The sequence below is a fragment of the Pavona decussata genome, unplaced genomic scaffold (assembly GCF_977016875.1).
Source record: "Pavona decussata unplaced genomic scaffold, jaPavDecu1.1 SCAFFOLD_202, whole genome shotgun sequence".
Lineage (NCBI taxonomy): Eukaryota > Metazoa > Cnidaria > Anthozoa > Scleractinia > Agariciidae > Pavona > Pavona decussata.
Genome location: NW_028145610.1, coordinates 2383117 through 2408297, shown reverse-complemented (window position 1 = coordinate 2408297; position 25181 = coordinate 2383117). Strand labels below are relative to the sequence as shown.

Genomic DNA, 25181 nt, shown 5'->3' with positions numbered 1-25181 from the left:
CTGATTTTGGATCTATTCAAACAAGGCGACACAAGTAAAGGTAAGAAATATTGAGAGTCATTATAGCCTTCTTCCACAGCTTTTGTCTCACACACGTAAAAATTTCAGATAGTTTACATAGTTTTAGTCCTTCGTTATGAGCTATTTAATTTTGGTTTACAAATTACTTTCATAGCCAACCTGTTGTAGCATGTATTTGTTAACGGTAGCAATTAGCAAGCCTTACGACAGATTCTATTTTAAAAATTCCAAAAGTTTTTCCGATTGACTATGATAATGGCTAAAGGTGTTCAGCGCGTGTGGAATCCAGCTCAACATGCCAGTCAGCCATTTTTGTTGACACTTTCAACCGAAAAACAAAATATCTTTTTAATTCTTTTATAAGACTATCGCTACTAAAGAGAATGTCGGGATAACAGTTTCGCGCGTTTGCTGTTTATTTTTATGTCGAGCGCAAACTTTATCAAGAGCGATCGATTGAAGACATCAAGACAACGGCTTTCGATATTTTTAGGGATGCCGCGCGATGAGAAAACAAGAAAAAATGAGAGAGAGAAAATTGGGGAATTCAGTACGCGATCTTCTTACTACAAAGTGCATCGCTTCGAGTTAATCACAATCTTGTCCCTTTAGAATGGCTGTAATTAAGTATTTTCGCTGCCACTTTGCCTTGAAACAATCAACTAACTTAAGATTTTTTGTCACTCAAAATAGTAGTAAAATCATATTTTTGCCATTCTTTAACAACTTTTGTCCAATTGTTTTTTTTCCTTCGTCTTGCAATTGAATTCGCAATTTGTAATAAGTGAGTGATTCCGTGCCAACATATCTCGACAATTGTTTGTGCTATAGACAGGGCTTCTGATAGAGTGCGATAAAAAAAATGGAAATTTTGCTGGTAACGAATGCAAAGGCAATAAAAACGGGTAAAACGACTAGTTGGCTACCTTTCAAATTGCTCTGCCCACCCCTTCCGGTAAAGCCTAGATCACGCATGCGACACACAGACACATCGCAACCGAAACTGCAGGCGCAAGTACGGGAGCGAAATAAGGGAATCCAAGATGGTTCCATACACAATCGGGCTTTTATTTTCAAAACATAAATAGTCTTATAGTTACAGGTGACCTGGGGTGCGAAATACGCCACTCAAAACAGCTTGATCTGAGTACTTAGGGTTAAGGCCTGGTTCTCAGCTACAATGCACTGCACAAGCAAAAAACAGTCAAACATGAGACTCATGTGCTTTAGTTTGCTACTGAGGATCAGGTTTAACCTATTTTGCTTCACTTTGAATCTGCCAGTTTCAACCCTTTAAACCGCAGTATAACCACGTACTAATATGCTCTTTGCTGTTAAGACTCCATACATTTCTTTCGAGACGATTTGCTTAAACGTCAAGACTTTTGTCTTTGACGATCATTTCCTCGGCTTTATATTCGTGGAGTGTATGTTTGATCAAGAACAATTAGATATTTGTCACTCTAGGGGCTTTAATAGTTGCTATCCCCAAAACACTTTTTAAAACTAAGTTTAAGATTTAAAAAAAATCCTATAAATTATAGAGTCCGTTTCATAAAACGTAAAGAGTTTTCTGAGATAATTTCCACAAATTGTTTTAAAATTAAAAATACTTTTCTTCACATTGTTATACAAATATCATAAAGCAATTAACAAAATAGAGCGACCTTAAAAATCAAAAGTGTCCCACAGTGAAGCGGTCTCTCAAACAATAACATCAAAGATATGCAAAAATCTTTGCTAATGTTCCCAGTAAACAAGTTTCTAGTGACAATATTTTACATCGTATAAGGTCAAGAATAACAGAGTAAATAAATACATGTATATATAGATAAAAAGGTGAATGAGTGAAAAAATTGAATAAGTAAATAAATGATTGAATGAATGAACAAACGAACGAACGAACAAGCGAAAAACCAGCGGATGGAATACAAAACTGAACGGATGGATGGATGGATGGATGGATGGATGGATGGATGGGTGGATGGATGGATGGACGGACGGACGGACGGACGGACGGATAGACGGACGGACGGAGGGACGAACGGACGGGTGGATGGATGGATGGATGGATGGATGGATGGATGGATGGATGGATGGATGGATGGATGGATATGTATGGATATGCATGCAACGAACGAACGAATGGTTTGTTGGATGGTTGTTTGGCTGGCTAACTATGACTGAAACTCTAAAGTCTGACTATTTCAATGAAAGCTACCGAGCACTACTTTTCTGTGGTGCTCTTTGCTATGCTGTACAAGGTGGCTATAACTCTTGAATTTGTGGATGTGGTTGAGCCTCCTATGAAACCTAACGCTCCATACTCCTATGTGAAGACAGTTTTATCACAAAATTTTTTCATCTTTAGTACGAGGTTTGAGATTCTTCTAATTTCACAATTAATTACTCCTGAAAGTGAAGGGGTTGAATTGAGCTGTGTTGATCTTTTAAATGTTTAGCAGTTAACAGGGTCATTGAGGCCCTTCTGGGCTTAAAAATTACGGCCAAAGATAATGAAACTCGAGGAATCCCACAGCTTTGTTCAAAGTGCCTTTTACTTTCAGCTCAGGCAGTAATGATAAAAAGCTCGAGCTTTACATTAAATATAACTAATTAAAAGGGCTTCAAACATGTCACCCCGACCTGCTGGGGATTCTTAGTTAGAAGTTTAGGGTTTTAGGAAATTCTGGAGGTTGTTCGGCGTCTTTTGGAGACCCAAGTACATTTTGGTGTTGGTCAACTGAGGTCACGTACAGAGTGGGAGTTCCAGGGCTTTTAAACTCGTACTTTGCTAGTTTCTGCGCCATAATTCTCTTTTCTCTTCCCTCCTATAATACAAGAAAACATTGATTAAAACTCTGGCGGTATTCAGACACACAAAGTTAGTTCGCAAACTTTGCAGGAATGTTGGCGGAAATTAAAATAATGAGAAGTGTGTTAGAATGTTATGGCCTAAGGTTAGAAAATGGTTATTGTTTTCTTATGATTCAGGACGCACACCAAGAAACTTGATTAATTGGTCCACTTGAGTATCTGTAGAAAAGAGTTTCACTACACCAAATGTCCAGTATCAAAAAGTCTTATCGCTAAATGTCCGGTTAACTACCCAAAGAAACAACATACCACAGCTAGCTGATCCTTGAGAACTTGTATCACATCCAAAAGAGAATTTGTCATTGTCTTGTAGTAAAGCAGTATTAAACTGTAACAGGATAAAAAAAAGAAACAAACAAGGTGAATGGAGGAGGGTCTGAAAGGACCCCTAAGTATACCAGTGTACTTGCGCATCACGAATTTTAATGAACCATCTTTTTACTTTTCAAACATTTGTAAAACATGGTCCAACTACATGTGCTTTGTTATCAAGTAAAAATGTTGACAAGAACTGCTCGAATCGACGAACTCCGTTGTAGAAGGCAATAAACATAAATAGCGGTGTCATATTAGCTCTAACGAGCTTTACTACTACTACCTTTTACTACGAAAAGTTCCAAAGTTCAAGGGTAGCTTGTTCGGTCTGTTCGAGCTTGACCGTTCGAATTGTAGTATTCCTCTCGCATATTTACCACATAAACACCAATAGAGGCTAAGCGCTGCAGTGAAGCAGTAAAGCACCGGTATCTGGATAACATAGTTAGGCTGGTGTTACCTTCAGTTGTCAGAAACACTATATTCTTATCGTAGAAGATTTCATACTTACCAGGCTACTGTCAGGATAGGGACCAGAAAGGTTGCTGTGGCAACATAGGAAATTATCTCACGCGCCACTGGTGGCCATGACGTCACCTCACGGGTAAGCACATCAAAGATCCTTGCATCTTCGCTGCAGTATATATCACTGACAAAAAAAACCTGAGTTTCAAGACCTCTAACAATGCACAGTGGGCAGCCCCCAGCCTCACACTGTATTACAATACTATATCTTTCACACAAACTAAGGGGCGATTTGTGTCTGTTGCTCTGGTTCTCTATAAAATTCTATAAACTATTGAAGCTTTGTTTTTAGTAAGAGAGATTGTTCACTAGCAAGTGGATTTTTTAACGAAGTGTAAATGTAGTGCGCTATAGAAATAGATTTCAATTGAACTCGCGATAACTCAGATATATCAGAGAGATTAAGCACCACGTTTGCGGCAAACAGCAAACGGCAGAAATGACCACGTGACCATGTTTATCCTTCATTTGCCACTCGCTCGGCTGTTTTCAGTTTCTCAGAAAAATCGAGTGTTTTTGCGTTAGAATTAAAGGCCAGAATTATCTTGTACTATTTTCATCTACGTACTCATATTTTCAAGAAAACATAAACGCGAATCTCACGTTTGCCGTTTGCCGTAAACGTGGTGCTTAATCTCTCTACTGGAAAGGTTCAGTATTTTCTCTTATGGTTCGAGTCGGACTATGTCCACTATTCCTTTCTCTGTCTCCCTAAAGAAATTTGTGATAAGAACACAAAACACAAAGCCTAATTTGGTTTTCCTAAAATAGCATTAACTGTCCGAAACGAGAGCACAAAGAAAATTGCAAAATAGTAAAAATCAATCAATCAATCTATCAATCAATAGATCAATCAATCGATTAATCAATCAATCAATCAATCAATTAGTTGATCAATCGATCAATCAATCAATCAATCGATCGATCAATCAATCAATCAATCGATCGATCGATCAATCAATCAATCGATCGATCGATCAATCCATCGATCAATAGATTGTTCCCATTAATCAATCAATCAATCGATCGATCGATCAATCAATCAATCAATCGATCAACCGATCAATCAATCGATCGATCAATCGATTAATCCATCGATCAATAGATTGTCCCATTAATCAATCGATCAATCAATCAATCGATCGATCGATCAATCCATCGATCAATAGATTTTTCCCATTAATCAATCAATCAATCAATCAATCGATCGATCGATCAACCGATCAATCAATCGATCAATCAATCAATCAATCGATCGATCGATCAACCGATCAATCAATCGATCAATCAATCAATCAATCAATCAATCGATCGATCGATCGATCAATCAATCAATCAATCAATCAATCAATCAATCGATCGATCAATCGATTAATCCATCGATCAATAGATTATTCCCATTAATTAATCAATCAATCAATCAATCAATCGATCAATCAATCAAGTATTCTCCTTAAAAATTCAGCTATTCCAGTTCAAAGGAGTCAACATTGACTAGGTGTTCTACACTACAGCATTCATGGTTCATGGCTCGTGATATGACATACTTAGATGCAATAATTTAATAAACTGATTTCGTAATCACCTAAAAGGTCCCTGACAGGATGGCCTCACCCTGAAAGAAAGAAAAGAAGACATAGGTACATGCATTAGTCCTCATTCCATATCATAAAAGTTATACAAACAGGCCACCCTATCTTTCACACATCCTTTTTTAAAATGACAATTTATGAAGTTCAACTGAGAGCAACCGAATTCGTCCCGCAACTAAATAATGTATAATGTAAACGCTCTTAAATAGAGGTATTACTTTCAAAGCTTTTAAAAGTTATGAAATTAAGCAGCTAGTCTGAATTTACGACACTGAAGAACTTGATTAAACTATCTTAAGCCTGGAGGACGAACTCGATTCGCGTACGGAGCGAAATTAAATGGGTTAAACCCAGGGAATGGAACTCGCAATGTGGGAAGTGAACTCGAACTAGTCGAGCTGAACACGGGGCGAAACCTCCACAAATTGTCTCTGTTGGCTTGATTAATTATTTAGTATCCTATTTGTAGTAGCTGGGGTTATTTAGTAGCAAGTTCATTATGTGGATAGAGAACTTCATTGTGTACTTTTTAATCTTTGTACTGAGTTTCAAACTAAGCTGAAAACCTTAATATAACTTAGGCTGCCGTTAGAATTAACTTAAGACGTACTATCAAGGTTACAACTTTCTTCGGTTTTAATATGATTGATGAATATGTATAGACTCGATCTGTACACGTTGATCAATATCTGAATTAAGTGCCTTTCGAATGTCATATCATAGAGCGTCGTAAAAGCCAAACTAATGTTATTACTCTGACCAATCACAACAGGTCTTAACAAAGCAACGAACCAATCAGAACACGAATAAAATGGGTCAAGCGCGGGAAAATGCGTGGAAGCAAGTCCCGATTGGTTCTGCTTTTGTTTCGCATTGGTTGAGAAAGCTCGAGTGGCACGACTCTTGTCAACCAATCACAGAGCGTATAAATAAGTAAAGCAAAACTAAATCAAACCGGCAAATTACTTTGGATAGTCAATTTTAAACCGCTCTAAATTGATATTGAATGTAATAGATTTCAATCCGGAAAGAGAGAGCAGCATATATGGTAGATGCCATGTAAACAGTTCAAGTTAGGGCCCTACCTATTCACCAAATGGAAAGAAAAATTAGATGATGATGATGCGCGAGAAGCTAACTCCCCTCAAGGATAGAGAGAATAAAATAATGGAGCTTAGTACCTTGTGACGCCATAACCAACAGCAAAAACGCACATGAAGAATGAGATCAGAAGCAAAACTGTGAACAAGTAATTGGAGCGACTTGCTTGGTAAACCTTGTCAGGCGGCTTGTTGCTGAACATCACCGAGACCTTTAGACAAACAGAGACTTGTTATCCTTCTAGCAAATTGGATTTAAGGACGGTGCCTCTTAAGACAGATCTTAACAAGAGCTATTGAAATCCAAAAAGAAAACCGGGGACAGCCACGCATTTTTTTAGACAACTGGATCATGCTTCAACCTGCACCGTTTGCAACGTGTTACATGGTTGGTCGAGAGGAAAATAGAACGAAAAACAGAACAATATTTCCAGCCCTAAAAAACAATGCAGTAACAGGTTGTAAAGATCCAGTGAAAATAGAGCTTTTGAAAGATGCAGGTCTACTGTCCTGTCCATGCGTATTATTTGTTAAAGCTTTTCATTGATAGCTGATACGAAATGACAATTACCATGGTTACATGTACTACTAAGTCAGTTAGCCAGGATACAGGTTATGCATACCTTGTCAACATAAAACAAAATGAAGAGTTTAACCACGGCCATTGCTGGCATGATGGGACTGAAGAAGGTTCCAATCCTGCAAAAAACGAGGAACAATCCATACATTAATAACGCACTGCAGGTCTTATTTTGATGACGATTGGTATGAATTGAGCTGTTGCGCAATACTTAACTGTGGTACTGCTTATTCTACTTTACAAGGTGGTTCTATCATTTGGGTTGAAGCATACCTGTCTAGTATGGAGTATGCACCCTACAGTTATGGTCTTTAATTTTTGCTTTATCATTTTCTCCAAGTTTTATGTGTTTCTGCATTATTTGTTCTACACAAAAATTGTGAGTCAAGTGTGACTTTTCAAATCTAAGCTACTGAACAATACTTCGCCATGGTACTGTTTATTTATAATTGTTGCTCAAAGTTATGTCTTGACCACGAAATTCTAAATTAAACATAAAGTGTTACCATTCAAATTAAAGCTGTTGAGCAAACATTCGTCTGGATGCTAGATGATGATGATGATGTTCCAAAAAATGGTTAATTTAATAATGTTAAGTCCGTTAGCTTAATTTTTAAGTGTAAAGTAATTTTTTAAGAATTTGTCCTTGACCTCTGGTGCGGTAGGTATTTAAACTAGCGCTTAATAAATTGCCTGTTTGAGGCTTTAAAATGTTGCTTAACTCACCAAATCAAACATTCGTCATGTACAAGAACGAGGACCTGTTTTGCGATGTCAAATTTGGGCAAACCAAGCACTTTGAAACACTTCGTGTGCTTGTGCAAGACTCTGTCAAAAAAAAAAAAACTATTATTATTGAAAGAATACATTTTCTTCATTTACTGTACTCAAAATAAACAACAAAATAACTCAATCATTACAACTGAAAAGAAATGAAGCCATAACTATTCCTCTCTGCCTTCCAATTCCTTTATGTTTCCTATAGCTACAATTGTGCATTTCCTGAAAGCAAAAATCCTTTTTGCGACTAGAATGTGATTTTTGCTTAGTGATCGCTGTAATTTTCCGCGCGCGTTGGAAGTGTGATATGCAAGATGGCGCGCAGTGCAGTGCCGAACTGGCTATTAATAATAATCCCATAACCAATAAGCACGAGCGCAATAATTGTATTATTAAACAACAACAACGACAACAACAACAATCTTTATCCGTGCCCAGAAATTATGTAGTGTTAACATAAATGCCAAAAAGAAAAATTACTAAGGAAGAGAGCATAGCCACTTAGAAATAGCAAGCTAATCGAGCTAAGTGGCTGGGCCAAGCGGAAAAATTTGCAAATACCCTACATTAACATAGAACTAAGGACACGATTTACCATTCACACACACGCACACGCAAAAATAACAATAAACAAGGGGAGGTGCACACGCAAAAACTGGAAAATAAAGTACATCAGTGAGCCAGTCAGTAGTTGGAGATAAGCGATTTTTTTAAGAGGATTTTGAAACAGGTACGACTCTTGGATTTTAATGACTCTTCAATGGAATTCCAAACTTTAGCTCCAAAAAAACGAATGTTAAATATGCCATAGTTGGTCCTCGCTTTAGGCAGATAGTATGAGATCTTGCACGCCAATCTTGTTTGATATTGATGCACTTTGGTGATACTCTTAAACTAAACTATTGCTAGACCTTGCTGATTTCACTTTGAAAGGACGACCAGGAGACTATTTAATGTTCACTATTTCTCGAGCATGGTTTAATGACTGATATCCCACGGCAGAGCGCTGAGCCAACAAAACGCTGGAATTGCATTATACAATGATCCAGTTTGTAAGTTTCTTTATTAAAACTCCCTTGGAAAACCAATCAGATTGCAAGTTTGCCCAATACTCCGTCGCTGGGCTCAAAAAGCGGTCAGTTTCGTATCCAGGGGAATTATTCAAATCTAACAACCGTTGCTGGCTTCGTTGTGAAGGGAAACTGATTCCTAAGAACTTGTACTTTGTTAAAACGCAAAAGCTCACTTCTTTCTTTGTAACACGCAGAACAAGCCTGCTAAGCATCATGAAAGTCGTATTCAAATATTGCGCGTCTGTTTCCTTTCTTCGTACGAAGTCTTTCGGATGAGAAGACCAAGAAAAATCGAATGATGGCAAACAAACTTCCTGATTGACATTCACGCGAAAACTCGTCCTGGACTTCTTAAGTTGCAAACAACTTCTATGATACACTATACAGGCATATTTCGTAAAGGGAACTGAGCATTACATAAATATGTAACTTAAATGAATAAATACTTACTTTCGGAGTATATTAACCACAAGTGAGGAGAAAAGATGCGCAAAAAAATCCGTCCATATCAACATGTACATTTGTGACGCAATCTGGTTTTCCCAGTTCTGCAATTAAATCACAAGCAAAGGAACGATATTCAGAAAGAAAGTTTCGTCCTAAGAAACCCTGCGGTATATTATGAAAGAAGCAAACAACTAATCAGACAGCACCTCGTTTGCTCAGTCACCCGTTCAGCCTAGCCTGGGAGAGTAGAGGCAGAGATGTCCTGTATAGATGTCGAGAAGCGAAAGAAAGCTTCCGGGAGGGAGTCGAACAAAATAATGGAACCTCTCGCACTATCGGAAAGGAAAAGACTCTTACGCAACCTAGAACAGACAACTTTTTCGTGTTTTGTTTCACCCGAAAAAGTTGTCTGCTCTCGGAGGCTACGCTGAATCAATCAGGCAGTAATTGTCATTTTGTGAGTCGATGACGCCCCAATCAAAATTCCCTGTTCGTCTGCTGAAATGTTCAACGGAGATCCATTACCTGTTGGCAGCATGTCTCTGGTTCATCTTTGCAGTTACTCTCCACGGTTGAATAGAGTGTTATAATCAGCACAATTAGCGACGCCATCTTTAAGAGAGCAGTCCTGTAAAATGCAAAGGAGTATGCTAAATGAGAAGTATGACGTGGACAGGCTTGAAGATGACTGCAGTGTTTGTGTAATTGCATGAAAGTGAAAATGCGCATCGAGATGACATGGGTTTTCTTAACATGAGGAACCATTCTGGGATTAGAACACGAGCAATCCCTTAGTTTTTTTTTTTTGTTAGGATAGTACAGCGAGCGAACCACGCCGCGTGGCGAATGCGCGCGGAAATTGCCTCCTGCGTGGAGACACGACGCGCGAAGGGAAGCGGAAAATAAGTTATTTTTGCGGTTCCGTTTGCTCGTGGCGAACGATAGGAATCATTTTATGTACACATGCAGGCACAGTCCTTTAATGTTTGTCGAAAATTCTTCTTGTACGAACATTGAAGATGACTCTAATTATGGAAAGTTTCATGTTCTATTGATCCCTGAAGGGACAAAATATGGCGCACTGGTTTTTTAATCCCGGGCCCCGGCCTACTGCTACGAAGTCTGGTACACCACCAATTGAGCTTATCAGTCGGTGGTAAGGATCTCGAGTTCAAGCGTCCTCTCTGACCACTAGCTAGATTTGTTTGATTCATCAGTACCCTGTTTCAAATCCCCGCTCACTGACTTTGTCAATAGCCAACTGATAAAGTCTCCCTCAGTACTATAGCTGGAATTGTTTAAGATGCTTATGCTTATTTTGCATTATTTCTTCCAGTTATTGATAGTGTCCCTAATTAGCACCGCATTGCTAAATCAATTGACACTAAAAGTTATTATTAAACTCAACATCTTTTTCTGCCTTCGCTGAGTAACAAAACTGCTCAAACAAAGAGAACAAATCATTGTGAGAGTCAACGATCTTTAAGGCCGTTTAACTTACCTAAATAATGTTATGGATACTTCAAAGCTTGCACTCCAGTCTTCAAAGCCGCTCAAAATATCAAATACAACCGGTAAAATCACGTTCAAAATGGTAATAGTCAGAGACGGTGCAAAACCTAGCAACTGAACCAAATGGGAATTCTTTTTGGCTGCCATGTGTTGGTATTTCTGCAAAATAGAAAAGGTGTTACATGTGTCCGTTACAAGGCAATAATGAGCTTAGCCGTAGGTTCTTCGCTTACGCTCAAAATACCTTGGCAAGTGGTTAATATTGCCAAAGAAGGGCATTAAGGGGGTCGGCACTAGTCAAGGGATGGATTTCTTTGTAAATAGTGCTACGATGAAGACTTATGAGGATGAAGGAATCGCAAATTTTGCACTTTGTGTTAGTGTTCTGTTGAAACATTTGTTAGTGTACTCCTCTAGAATCTGTATTGATTTACTGACGCCCCATTGACATAGCTAACTCGTACTGTCTCTTTAAATAAACTAAACTGTCTGCCTGTATCATTGTATGTCTGTGTCTATCCGGGAGTCTCTTGTTATGTCCTTGTATACTCTGCTCCACAACCGAAAGATCATCGCATACCCTCAAGGGAGCTTTTCGACCGATCATCTTTCTACGATGAATTCAACGAAACTGGGCTTTATTGTAAGCTACGGTTTGGTAAGACATGTATCAAAGGCAAGGTTTCAGTGCAGGGGAGGCGATAAAGACCCCGGGGGTTTTGTGTCTGAATGTGATTTTCTCTGGAACTGGCGATCCCTCCATTTGCTAAATTAAAATTTGACCAAAACGATAAAGCTAATTGACCGTCTCATCCCTTAGAAACCTATGCCCAAATTCAAAGTTCAAGAAAATTCCATATTTCAATGCCTCAATAGCACGTTAGTTCTTCTGAGGAGGCATTTAAATAGTTGCACTTCAGGATTTTATGCACAGACTATAGGGTAACAATCACGTTAACCGGAGTCAAGTTCTGGATTGCTTTGTATAAACCCGACGGTCCAAGATTGTAAAAGTTACAAAATGTCTGATTTTTGAGACAAGTAATAAATAACAATAATGACTTTATTAACGTGTCAAGCAACAATCTAGCAGAGGGGATTCCCACCGCTAATAGGGGACATCAAACTTTCTAAAATACAATCTAACATACAAAACGAATCAATGATAACTCACTAGCATACCAAGTACTAAAATCTAAAATCTTGTAATTAAAACCGTAATTAGGAATTGCAAAGGTAGCAGCTATCACATCCATCTAAGATCTTACTTAGATCAAGACTGCGTATCCGGGTCTTAAACTGCTTAAGATTAAAGGGGAAGTATCACGAAAATTTGATGTCATTTCAAAACCCAAAAATGTTCGTCTGCACACAAAAACAAAAAAAAATTGTCTAGTTTTGTTATTATAAATTATTACCCCTGTGCAATAAAACTGTCGATTAGTGCCTCTGGCCAAGGACAGAGTAGGTCGAAATGGATTGAAACTTGAAAAATATTAGGCTAATGTTTTTCAAGTTCTCGTATTTTTGTTTCCAAAATGCGCTAGAACATACCACGAGTCGTTCCTGACAAGAATTGGGTTGATTTTTCTCCTCTCGTTGTTCTAGAATTGTTTTGTAGCAAAGCAGATCTTATTTCACCATTTTTTAACAAAAGAGTCAAAAACCCCATGATACTTACCCTTTAAGACTGGCAAGTAACAGTTCGCACATAATCCCCTCTGTGAAGTTTGAAACAAGTGTACTTACGCGGTCAGTGGAAACGACGACAACAAAATAGATGGCATAGACAGCTCCACCCAACAAAGCAAGTACCAGAAAAGAGGTAAAACAACGAAGACTGTAAAGCCCACATTTAAGTCTCGTCGATCGAGTTTTCACTTTCTGCAATCTCAGTTCCTCAGCGATCCTCGCCTATAAATGAGGAGAGCAGGAATGTCTGACTTGACTAAGCAATCACAAAGCTTTCAACATAGTCGCTATTTGGCGGGGAAATGTATATGTGCCAAAACATTGTCAAGAGACGGGGAGATGCGAAAAAATAAGAGGTGCATTTAATGTTGCGTCCAAAAGAATTAGGAGTTGCGCAAAACCTTACAGAAGAGGGCGTATGGTTTATTCTAGAGCGCGGGATTGCGGAATCTCCGCAATTCGAAAAAAGATTCCAAATAAAATTTATGTTGACGCGGCAAATGGAGCGCACAAAATTGTGCCCAAGGATAACTACTTATTTTCTGAAATAAGGTATTCGAAAACATCACTGACGGTAAGATTGATTTGACCGCCGCTCAATACTTCGAAGTTTATAGCCTTTTACTGTCTCCACTACCTTTCTCTTGTTTCGTTTGTTTCTGTGTTTGTATTCTGTACTTTCTTGAGTTGCTTGTGAATAGATTGTACAAAAAAGGTCAAATATCCTTTTTGGGGGTACTCCCTTTCTTGAAAAAGAACCCCCTAAAATCACAGAAGGGGGCCCACTGGACCCTCGATTTTACGAATAAACCCTGGAAGGCGAATGCAGTAAGTTAAGGTTTGGAAAGACGGAAATTCAGATTTTCTTTTTTATCCTTTTTTTTTTTTTTTTACAAAAAAGACAAAAAACTAAGAAGGTCACGGTTTCGGTCTTCACTGTTCTAAATCTTCTCTGAGTAACTAGTCCTAGTCATCATGGGTTGTTTGTCTTTTCAGAAATTCATCGGAAGGATATAAAATCAATAAAAGGAAAAGCGAAATGGTTTAAAATAAAACAAAGGGGCAGCAACTCCTTCGAGCCTCCTCCTATGTGTAGCAGGCATACAGTGAAACATGCATGCTTTATTTTACCAAACACCTAGTATATCATTGACTCACCCTGATTGATTGTACAAAAGTTGCATGTTTGAGTCTGGCCGCTTTTTCTTCATTTATGCTATATTCCCATCCTGCAAAGAGTTTGTTGGTATACGAGGCCGTTCCAAGATTATGAGAAAATCTGGCTTCCAAACCTTTGCTTAAGCTGAAGTAATAAAACAACAGCATTAGCGTAAGAATATAAAGGTTTAACAATGGCGAGGTTTAAGGTGCAGAAAGAGGACTGCAAATTATCTCTGTGTGGTCAACGAAGCACTTTGTAATCTCGATGTTTGATTTGAGCCGTGGTCCTCTGATTATTTAAGACAGAAATAGTTGGATACTCGGCGACTCACTACAGGAGAGGTACCAAGAGTCTTCTGCAACTAACTGCAACTCAGCACAACTGCAACTGCAACTGACTTTATTACAAAGGGTTTACAGCTATATACCTGACGTGTAGGCATGTTTGGGTTAACTGACCGGGGGAACTTTCAGAATCCTGTTTTACCACTCAACTAGGAAAACCCAAGTAAACTTACACGACCACACATTAAAATAACGGGTATCCAATGAAAATCTTGGAAAGAACGACGGTTTAAAGACAACACACTAACGACTGGAATTTACACAGTGGTCCAAGCCAAGGTCAGCAAGTACTGCCAAGCATGTCTACTTCGAGAGCTATTGTTAAAATACCATAAACTACTAAAACATTGTGTAGGATAACCTAGACGTTGAATGATAAGACAAATATGACGGTCGTAAGTTCTTAAGTCAACAAAGCACTGAGAAGAGATGTATTCCAGGAAGCTTCAATCACTCTTTGTGAGCCGAAGTAGAAGAAGAAGAAGAAGAAGAAGAAAAAGAAGAAGAAGAAAAAGAAGAAGAAAAAGAAGAAGAAGAAGAAGAAGAAGAAGAAGAAGAAGAAGAAGAAGAAGAAGAAGAAGAAGAAGAAGAAGAAGAAGAAGAAGAAGAAGAAGAAGAAGAAGAAGAAGAAGAAGAAGAAGAAGAAGAAGAAGAAGAAGAAGAAGAAAGCAGGAGTTATAATTTTGCTACACCGTACTCAAACATTCATGAGTGGCAAGTCGCTCTAGTATTATCGGTTTACTCACCTTCGCAGCACCAGAATAAGATTAACCAGAAAGTATGATAACCCAACCAGAAGATAAGCTAAGGGAAGATCATATTCCACACCTTGAGATGATATCAGCTTTGAAGGAGGGTATCCAGCATAAAACATCAGAGTTGTATTCACCCAGCCCTAAAAGTGTAAGTGAGTGGATATCAGATATCATCTAATTCCTGAGGTCATATTCCGCCATTACATTTACGACGACGGCAACGGCAACGAAAACTTCACCCGAAAATATATCTTTACTTCTTTTGTGCTACTTCGCAATTATTTTAACTCGTTCAACTTTTACAAAAATGACGAACTATCCAGGAACAAAATTGGTAGGGGTGGCGTACAAGTTAAGAAATAAAATGAAAAATTCACTGTCGCGTGCCCACGTTCTCCACAAAACCTAAATGTGGTCATTTTACGTTGTTGTTTTGCAGAGGACGGCAAAGAAATGTACCAAATTGTAAAACGCACGTGCAGAGCGATTGTTTTTCCTCATTAAACCTATTGTTTTGCGGCGTTGTCGTTGCCGTCGTCGTTGCTTATTAAGCTCCCTAATGTGACCGGCGAACGTCTAAAATAAAACACGCGGGATTACTCCATAGCTTCCTTGCGTTTTATTTGCGAGTTTGTTTTCTGATTTTTGCCGTCATTCACTGTCCGCACTATTAAGGGTGGGTCGAAACCGATACCAAGTACTCAATATCATCGATACTTATGTTTCGTTGAAAAGTATCGATACTTCCAAGAAATATCGGCTTTTCGATCCCTTTCGATACTGCACACGTGACCGCTCACTTGAATACTGAAGACTGCTTTTGTGCCGAACACCAAGATTTTTCCCTTTGTGTATGTGCTGTTGTACTGAGCTTGAAGAAGTATCACGAAAAGCTAACTTTAGGATTAGTCTCTTATTTCTCTTAGGGGAAGTAGAGCTAGCAAAACACACGAGCGCCCACAAAAATCGTATCTTTTTCTCCACCTCTGTTCCCATGCGAAGTGTCACCTCGCGAGCCTCCTCATAAGAGGTAATTTCTGCACTCGCTCGTGTGATGACATATGGAACTATCTTGCATAAAGGCTAATTTCAGGGTCAAGGTATGGCGCAGTGGTGAGAGCACTCGCCTCCCTCCAATGTGCCCCGGTTTCGATTCCCGGACTGGATGCCATATGTGGATTGCATGAGTTTGTTGTTGGTTCTCGTCCTTGCTCCAAGAGTTTTTTCTTCGGGTACTCCGATTTTCCTCTCTCTTCAAATGCCAACTCAACCAATTTGATAGTGCTCTGGGCTAAATACATTGAAACTAAAAAAAGTGACTTTTTTAACGTGGTTAGCAACTCACCTGCCCCGAGATGAAGTCAGCTGCATCCTGGGCTAGTGTCGAGTTTTCTGAACTGCTTTGAGAGGTGTCAACACTGCACGAGTTCGTGTTTACTTGATAAGCTGTGTTGCTGTCAATAATTATGGTTGGTAAAGAAACCAATCCAAATTCCAGAACGAAGGTCAAAATATTCAAGAAGAACAATTGCCTCAGGAAAACGAAGAATGAGGACACTCCGCTCCCAAAACGACCTGCGGAAAAAAGATTCATCTAAGATGCTATGTACAGGAATGAGGTTTGCAGTGAAGATAAATAGATGGGTCCTTCTTTAGATCCCTTCCTACCTCCCCAGCTCCCTCCCTCATAAAGCAAACGCCAATTAGGGAAGTGTTAAAAACTACTATACTCAAACAGGACCCACCAAACCACAAAACAGATGGTGGTCTCTACCTGCACCTGCACCCCCCCCCCCCCCCCCCCCACAGCCTCAACCTCAAAAGGTAGTGTCTTCATTGCATAGCCACCCCTCCAAATAGCAGTAAAAAATGACAATGAGATTCAAACCTCACTTTCTTGTTTACCTAGCAGTTACTCTCTGTAGCTTAATATTTCTTTTCAACTCAAAGTTTAAAGCCAATAAAATTTTGTTGGTATAATGTTCATGAGATAGGTGATGTCTTCGATAACCCCGTGCCTTAGACAAGGTTGGTCCTCTTCGAACACACACTTGTTATGACCAGTTTCCTAACTGAAGGCTTTATATTATAGAATGAAAAATAAAATCACATTCTATATTTTCTTTCTGATGTTACCTTCCACTTCCCTAAGATGTCCTTTCCACAAGGCATAATCACGAGTCCATACTGATATAGCTGTCCTTGCCGTCTTCCAGGACTGTAATTAAATTAAAGTATCTTTGTAAGATTCGAGAGAAAGTTATTTTGAACAAACTTTGGGCGACGTCAAGCTTTTCCGCTGTCTTTTGTAGCTCAGTTATCAGATAATCTCCATTTCATTACGTAGAAACTTTCACAAGTATCAAGTATTTCTCAGTATAATTTAATATAGGAGGCAGACTCGGATATTTTATAAATATTGCGTTTACACAATACTTCATGAAAGCTTATTTTCTGAAAACAAAGGTTGTTTGTCATTACTATCGAAAACGCAAAGTTCTCGGAAGTAGCCGAAACAAAGCCGAATCTAAAACAAGGGCTTCTTCGAGTGTCCTTAGAATACGCCAGCTGTGAGACAACAGCTATATATACCGATCTAAAATTTAACGCGTATAGTTTTCAATATCGACGGGAGTTTTCCTTAGTTTGATCATTCATCTACATCTAAATTTACCATACTAGGCACGCCGTATGTGCGGGGCTTATGTTTCCGGAAGGTCTCATAAGTTAAGCAAACGTATCAGTACAAACGCAAACGGGAGACAAGCAAACATATTGTGCTGTATTTTATGCCGAACAAGGAGAAAAATTTGTGGATTTCGATCCACTTCGTTTGTTTCTCTTTCAAGGCGTCAGTCAATTCTGGCAATGTCTTTCGAAAAACATGAGATGAGATTTTGAAGCATATTGGTTTGAGAGGGGCCCTCGATGTGACGTGATTGGGAACCGCAAGGGGAGAAAATATGCTATCAAGAGAACGAAATATGGTCAGCTAGACAATGACAGCTCGTAATTATGGGGAAAGGGGTTCTGTTGCAGCGTACGTACACAAATAGGGAGCTTAAGCAACGACGACGGCAACGGCAACGAAAACGTCAGCCGAAAATATATCTTTATTTCATTTGTGCTACTTTGCGATTACTTCAACTCGCTCAACTTTTACAAAAGTACTATCTAGGAAACAAATTGGTACGAGTGGCGTACAAGTTAAGAAAGAAAATGAAAAATTCACCGTCGTGCGTTCATGTTCTCCACAAAAACTTAAGCCATCGACACACCTGGCGATTTTATACGCCGATCACGGCGAATTTGATCGCCAGCGAAAATCGCAAGCGATTTTCGGCACCGATTACTGCGGACACACTTGGCAATTTTTTCACCGATCGCGGCGATGTGGCAGTTTTGAAAAGTTATGTGATAAAATCGCCCAATCTGATGGGTTAGCTTTACTGGCGATTCGCAGCAATGACCGTAGAAAATCGCGGGAACGGGCACACTTGGCGAATGCCGGCGAATTTAATCGCCGATATCTGACATGCCAGATATCGGCGATCGGCGAAAATTGCAATCGCTGCACCGGGCACAACTGGCGATTTTCGCCGATCGGCGTATAAAATCGCCAAGTGTGTCGCTGGCTTTAAATGTGGTCATTCCACGTCATTAGGGAGTTTAAGAAACGAGGACGGCAACGATAACGAGAACGTCATTTAAAAATATAACTCCTCGTTTTTGTAACTCTTTCGCAATCATTTAAATTTGTTTAACTTGGAAAATGCTGGCGAACTCTCCAGTTACTAAATTAGTATGAACGACGTCAAAGTAAGGAAAAATAAAGAAGATTTTGCGTCATACGCTCCCGTTCTCGAGAAAACCTAAAATTTGGTCATTTCACGTTGTTGTTTTGCAGAGGACGGTAAAGAAATGTACCAAAATGTAAAACGCACGTGCAGAGCGATTGTTTTTGCTCATTAAACCTATTGTTTTGCGGCGTTGTCGTTGCTTAAGCTCCCTAATATCTCTATTAAAGGCCCGAAAAAGGTCTTGGAAAACAGAAACATCATTTGAAGTGTTTTTCTTAAATAGTCCCGTTCGGTGCACCCAAATTTGTGCGAGTCAGATGACTTGATCACTAGTTCTTCTCTTATCTCCTTCAACAGTCAATGGCGAACAACACGCGCGGAACTCGCGCGATTTTGTTCTGTCAGCTGTTCAACTGTTTGTTTGGTTACTTACCATGGCAACGCGCATCCTGTAAGCCTTAAAGCCGGAAATTCGTTTAGTTTTGATTGTCTCGACAGCCCTGACTGATTTCCTACAAATAAAAAGGAAAGAAAGAAAGAAAAATCCATAAGCATCAACTGAACACAATCGTCTTTGCGGTGCTCCGCTTTGCAAATGGTCTCTCAACTGAATGTGAATATGTGAAACATATATTATGAACTGCGGATGAAGGATTAAATAGAAGAAAGATCCTCGCAATTAGTACGCTACTTAAGCAGTTGCGAAAAGAAAGCCTGAAAAAAATTCAGGCTTGAACGGGATTCGAACCCATGACCTCCGTCTGCGATGCCGGTGCAGTGCTCTCAACTGTCATACGGCAAGGGCAACCGAGTGAAGGTTTCCGTCGATAAATATCTATATACATTGGTATTTAGAAATTTAGCAACTTGCCTTTGATTGCGCCTTTGTTGAAAAAAAAAAAAATACCACCTGGAACATTCGCAAAACGCAAAACCCACTGACGCGCTTTGTTTACGGGTGAGTCAAAGTGGGGTTTTCTAATAACAGCTCGGAAGCTCGAAAATAATATTGTTGTTCCCTAAAATTTTCTGCCCCCACCGCCAGCCCAATTTTTCAGTATCTGAATAGATGAAGCGGTGTTAGTTTCCGCCAAGAGCTATTTAAGGCTAAGCGGCTCCTGTCAGGTTCCACAAACAACCATTTTTGAAAAGATCTTTCACTAAATATTCGCCTTAAGGCCTGAAAAGACAGTCGAAAACGATGAAAACAGAAAAACAACATTTATTCTAGGAAGCCTGACTTGTTATAAGCCTCGTGGTTTCTTTCAGGTTTTCTCGCCATTTATTTTCTTTCACCAATTTTCTTCATTTTTTTTTCCCATCTGTAAATGTTGTGTATATGGCAAAATAAATATTGTATTGTATTGTATTGCATTGTATAAGCTGTTGGATGCTCTTGGAATGTAAATTCGCTAAAAACAGTGGGTCGGTTATTAAAAGACAGTTTAGACGGTGTTTAACAAAACCACGTTCTAAACCATTTTCAAATTTGCCAACAGCCATAGCTAAACATTGTCTGCTGCCGACGGTAACAAGAAGGCTTCGTCCCGGACTAGAAAATTATTTATCTACTTAAAATAAACCACTTATAAACAGATTTGAAGGCTCCCTGATTGTCTTAAACCGCGGCCTAAGTTAGACTCTGTTTAAATAACTGGCCCAGTATGTTTATATGCTGAAGCAGGTGAACGATGTGTTAATTGGACAATAGCTAGTTTTGAGCCAGGACAGAACAATGAGCGTAAAAAGAAGCAAACACGACGTAAACTAAAAGGACTACCTGATTATAAAATCCACAAACAATACTTTTGTTATACAAAAAGCTTTGGTACTTAATTAAGTCTGTTAATTTCATCCCACTTGAAAATTCGGGAGTTTCAACGCGTTTTACGTTTTTCTTCTTATTTGCCGTTACTTGTTCAACTAGTAGAAGAATGTAGTTTTTATAAGCCTTATTTCATGATCCATAACTTTGAATAAAAACAGAACGATTTAGTTTCTTGGCGATCACTGTTTAATACGCGACTCGAACGTGCATTCTTATTCAAAACGTAATTATGCATTTATAATGTAAAATGGTGTGAAAGATCGGACACCATACATTGTATATATGATCACTAAAATATCTTAAAATTAAAATAAAACATCCATTCGAGATTCAGTAACTTATTTCGGCGTATTTCCCAAACAATCAAAAACGACTTACATATATTGTCGCTTCACTGACATTGGCTGCGCAAGTTCTTTCGGCTTGGCCAAACTACCTTGGTCGGTTTGTGTGGCTTCAATATTTATCACTTCCACTGCCTCATCTCGCTTCTCATTCGCTGCGTTTTCAGTCTTCAAACGCACGGCTGAAGATGTTAATAGTCTCGTTGACCTTCGCCGACTTGCGCTGGTACTGTGTAAGTGTCTCAACGAGGAATTTAGAAAGTTGTCTTGTCCCTGCTCCATCTCGGAGCCATCGTCGGAATCTGTTCAAATATTAACATAACGGTTTATCGTACACAAGCAAAAAGGAATGACAACTACGAACCTGCTGATAGCGTTAAACTTTTGGGATTAAAATATTGCACAGTCGAAACGGCATATCCTAAATTTCGTTTTCCAAAAGATTGTAAAAAAAAACAGCACTAATTTTTATATACTACCAAAGCATGCTGAAGTGCTTTTCATTTGAAACGATCGCTTTTGTCCAGAAAAGCGAAAGCTTTTTAGTCAGTTTCGACTTTAAAACGCGCAAAATTTCCATCGAAAACCGAAGGTAGCAGTAGTAAGAGTTTAAAACTAAGCAATTCTTGAACTTTTCTTGGTAACAACAAATGTAATTTTCCTATCTCGAAACTGATTTGCGACAAATCGTCCGCTTTGGAGTGATGGTGACCCTTGAACAGGTATTCTGTGTGTTCTCTAGCTGTTTAGAACTCTAGGTTATATGATTTGTACATTCCTGTTACGCGAATCGATCGTTTTACTAAGCCGTGAACCGGCTCCGAGCCGTGGTAAGGAATACACTGGGATTATGACGCACGCAAAACGCTTTATACAGAGAGTGTTCGCGAATTTTTCACGTGCTAACTGTTCCCAACTACAGAACAGATGCTCTGCACTGGTTAGCATCCGTACCAACGAAAACAACCAGAAGAAACTCCCAACACTTAAACTTTTCCAAGCATTAGTTGCTCGGACGGAAGATCGTAGAACAGACGTTGCGGTCAATGTTTGTGAAGAGAACGAATTATTTAAAGTAGTTAAAGTTGCAGTTGACCGAGACCTACCGTAAACAGGTGACACCCGGTTGTTCATGTTTGCAAACAAACTCTGAACTAGCGCTAAAGTGTAAACATTTGTTGAGCTAGCACAAAATAAATGCTGTCAGAATAGCGACAAGTACAACATTGCGTAGTCGTCTTTCTCGCAAAGAGTTCTATTGTAGTTTGGCATAAACACATGAACAATAGTTTAAGCGATTGATTATTCATGGTTCGTCCTGGAAACGGTTATTATTCCTGGAAAATCTAGAATGGTTTCCTGAAAAACTAGGAATGAGGATGGTGGATCTGACGAAAATGATACTCGCTTTTCCATTCTTGGTGATTTTTCTAGAGAACAGGAGAAATTTCCAATTTTCTTTATGAAATACACGACAAAACCGCTTGTTGCGTATTTTTTGTTGTGCGACAGGTTGTACGAAAATGTTGCCCTGTATGGAGCAATATCTATTTTCTACTTATAATGTTGCTGCTTGATTAAACATTTACGTCGTTACGTTAGGAGAATAAGGGAAACAATCACCAAAGAATGAATGCCTTGACCGATTTTTACACAAAATCTCTCAAGTAATAGCATACGTGGTACAAGTGGTCACAAAGAAACAAGTTTTCAATTGATTCAGGGAAAAGCGAGGCCATACGTTTTTCAACGAGTGCACTATTTGACCCCCTATAAGATCTTAATTACAACAACAACAGGACAGAATTTGTCAACTCCGCCTGTTGCCTTGACGTCCAAATTGACAACAAGCTGTCTCGGTCCCATCATATCGATAAATTGTGCAAGAATTACACACAAAAACTTGGTGGCATGAAAAGAACGCCACGCCTCCGCATCTAAATCACTTGAAGAAATTTATTTCAAAAGCCACGCCTCCGCATCTAAATCACTTTGAAGAAATTTACTTCAAAACGGTTATTCCTGGAGTAACATACTGTATATCCGTATGGGGATCGAGGCTACTCTACGTCACTTTTCAACAAATTAGAGGAAATCCACGATAAACAGCCAAATTTATTTATGGATTACCAAGTAATCAAGACAACACAATGTCCTCCAAATGGTCAATTGGCAGCCATTATCATAATGATATATAAAAAAAAGCAATCCTTAAACACATCCATCAAGTATATCACCTTGCGGCTCCAACAGAGATCCAAGGCCTGTTTGTATTGAGAGAGACAAAGCATAAGACCAGACGCACAAAAAAAAGTTGAACTATTTAGAAAAATAAAAAAAATAGGAAGACTTTCTCTTAAGGACAAAGGTACTATGATATGGAATGATATCCCCAGCAAAGTCAAGAACTGTAACACCACTCCCCAACACCTTCAAAAAACACCTTGAGCAAATTCACAAAACCATCAATGACTTTACCTTCGATTAAAGAAGGTTCCCTCATTATGAACAAGAATGACTCCTTTGACTATTATTGACTTCATTTTTATTCTTAACAATCTATCTCGTTTTAGTGTTCTTAATCATATACAATACACATACGCAAACAATTTGCTACATAATCTTTTGTTATTATTTTCTTTTTTTGTAAATTTGTAGTTTACTTAAGGCAGGTCCGCATAAGCCTTTGGCTGCCAGATTATAAACCTGCGTTACCAAATAAAGTGTAAATGGTATATGTATAAGAAATACATGGAGGACAGTGAGGGGACTATACATGTTGATACTGGAGCTGAAAGAGTTAAAACATTTTACTTTTTGCCAGCTGGTGAGTTGTTTAGCTGAACAATGTTACCGTATTGTGAGAAATTAACACGAGTTAATTAATGAATTTAAAATCAACACGTCTAAAATTAAGGCAAATCGTGGGCGAAAGTTCAGAGCAAAGGAAATCATCAGGATTCAATGAAATGCAAATTTTCCCTCATTCAAAGGAAATTATCGCGAGAAGAGCCCTTGTATTGTCGAAGGCTGAACATTGATAAAAAATGTAAGGTTAAGGAAGGCGTTTCCAGTCAAAATAATAGAAATCAAAGCTCATATAAGTCGCAGATGTTATAGCTCTACTTTGTTTACAATGTGTGGAAATCAACGCTCAAAGTCGCTGCAATTTCGTTGAGCGCTTTGGACGAAGATCGAGAGCACTTTTCCACAGTCCCCAAAATTATCGCGTTTACTTAAATTGTGTTTGCGCAGAAAATGGTTGCAAAAACCTGTTCTATATTCTCCACGCTCACTCGAATTTCTCGGAATATTCAATTGGAACCGATGTCTCATTTCTTTCCAATGAACAAGGGGGGCCGGGAAACTCGGAGTCTTGTAACCAGCACGAGATGGCATTGTATGGGACATACGGCCGGCAGAACTAGAAATGACCAGGTGACCATGTTTTTTATCCTTCATTTGCCGCTCGCTGTTTTCAGTTTCTCAGTAAAATTGAGTGGTTTAGCATAAGCATCAAAGGCCAGAATTATTTTGCACTATTCTCATCTATGTACTCATTTTTTGAAGGAAATATAAACGCGAATCTGACGTTTGCCGTAAACGGGATTCTAAACCTCTATAACTTTGGCTCTGTGTACGCATTCTCAACGCCTTGAACTGTGGAGCCCAATGTTCTGGGACCAAGAATTGGCTGGATGTGTTTACTGTTTTAGAAGCGTCGGGTTAACATATTTATTAGAATGGGTCTATGCGAAAGAAACATGGGTCTGTTTACAATCATGAATATTGAAGATAGACACAGGCGCTGGTAAAGAACGGTCAACATGGCTGCTTCTATAAATTCTTCAAAATGGTACATTCTAAGAACGACATACACTATTTTGAAGGAAATCGAGACGAAGGTGGCATGTTAGCATCCCTTCCGACTGGAGCATTCTGTCTGCAAACCGACCGGGTTGCACGGCACCAGCCGGCGATGGAGAGCGTCCCCCAAACACATGGCGAGGGCAGAGAGGGTAAGCCCTACATATAGTGGACTGTTCGGGGAGGCTCCGCCCGAAAGGGGTACCTGTTTTAGACCCGTTTTAGGTTGAAGGTAGGGAAAACTATTGTTTAGGTACTTAAAAGGGCCTAACAGATGCATTTTTCCTAGTGTAGGCATGTGAAACGGGTACCTTTTCTGCCAAAAAAGGTAGATAAAAGGGTAGGGTTTGGACCTGTGGGTGGAGCTTACCGATAAATCATATAAAACTTTGTTGAGTGCCACCTCCGGCCCGCATGGTTATGAGGGACAAAAGATGTACAACAACCACAAAATCGTCTTCATCATTACATTTTTTTGTCACGATACCCATGGTGCGAGCAACTAGAAAATAGGCGTGGTCAAATGTTAGTGTTGTGAAAAAAAAAAAAAAAAAAACAAAAAGATGC

At 39.1% G+C, this 25181-nt stretch overlaps 1 protein-coding gene across 1 annotated transcript; it reads right to left on the bottom strand.

Moving 5' to 3' along the window:
• Nucleotides 1-1997: 1997 nt before the first annotated feature.
• LOC146461113 (transmembrane channel-like protein 7) lies at nt 1998-25092 on the bottom strand. Its single transcript, XM_085087388.1, has 19 exons — nt 22739-25092; nt 21854-22692; nt 20782-21049; nt 19009-19087; nt 16912-16993; nt 16121-16350; nt 14767-14915; nt 13673-13817; nt 12572-12736; nt 10812-10981; nt 9836-9938; nt 9314-9411; nt 7737-7838; nt 7054-7129; nt 6512-6642; nt 5324-5353; nt 3725-3862; nt 3148-3226; nt 1998-2852 (listed from the first exon to the last, which is right to left on the bottom strand). Exons 2-19 carry the CDS (start codon nt 21879-21881, stop codon nt 2685-2687), a joined length of 2241 nt encoding a protein of 746 aa, XP_084943514.1. The 5' UTR covers nt 21882-22692; nt 22739-25092; the 3' UTR covers nt 1998-2684.
• Nucleotides 25093-25181: the final 89 nt, after the last annotated feature.

Excerpts from the sequence above, each read along its gene's own strand:
- LOC146461113 (XM_085087388.1), bottom strand. The coding sequence starts at position 21,881 with ATGAACAACCGGGTGTCACCTGTTTACG. Across the intron at positions 7,130-7,736 it reads CATGACGAATGTTTGATTTG|GATTGGAACCTTCTTCAGTC; the intron begins GTGAGTTAAGCA and ends CGTTTTTTGCAG. Across the intron at positions 6,643-7,053 it reads TTTTGTTTTATGTTGACAAG|GTCTCGGTGATGTTCAGCAA; the intron begins GTATGCATAACC and ends GTTTGTCTAAAG.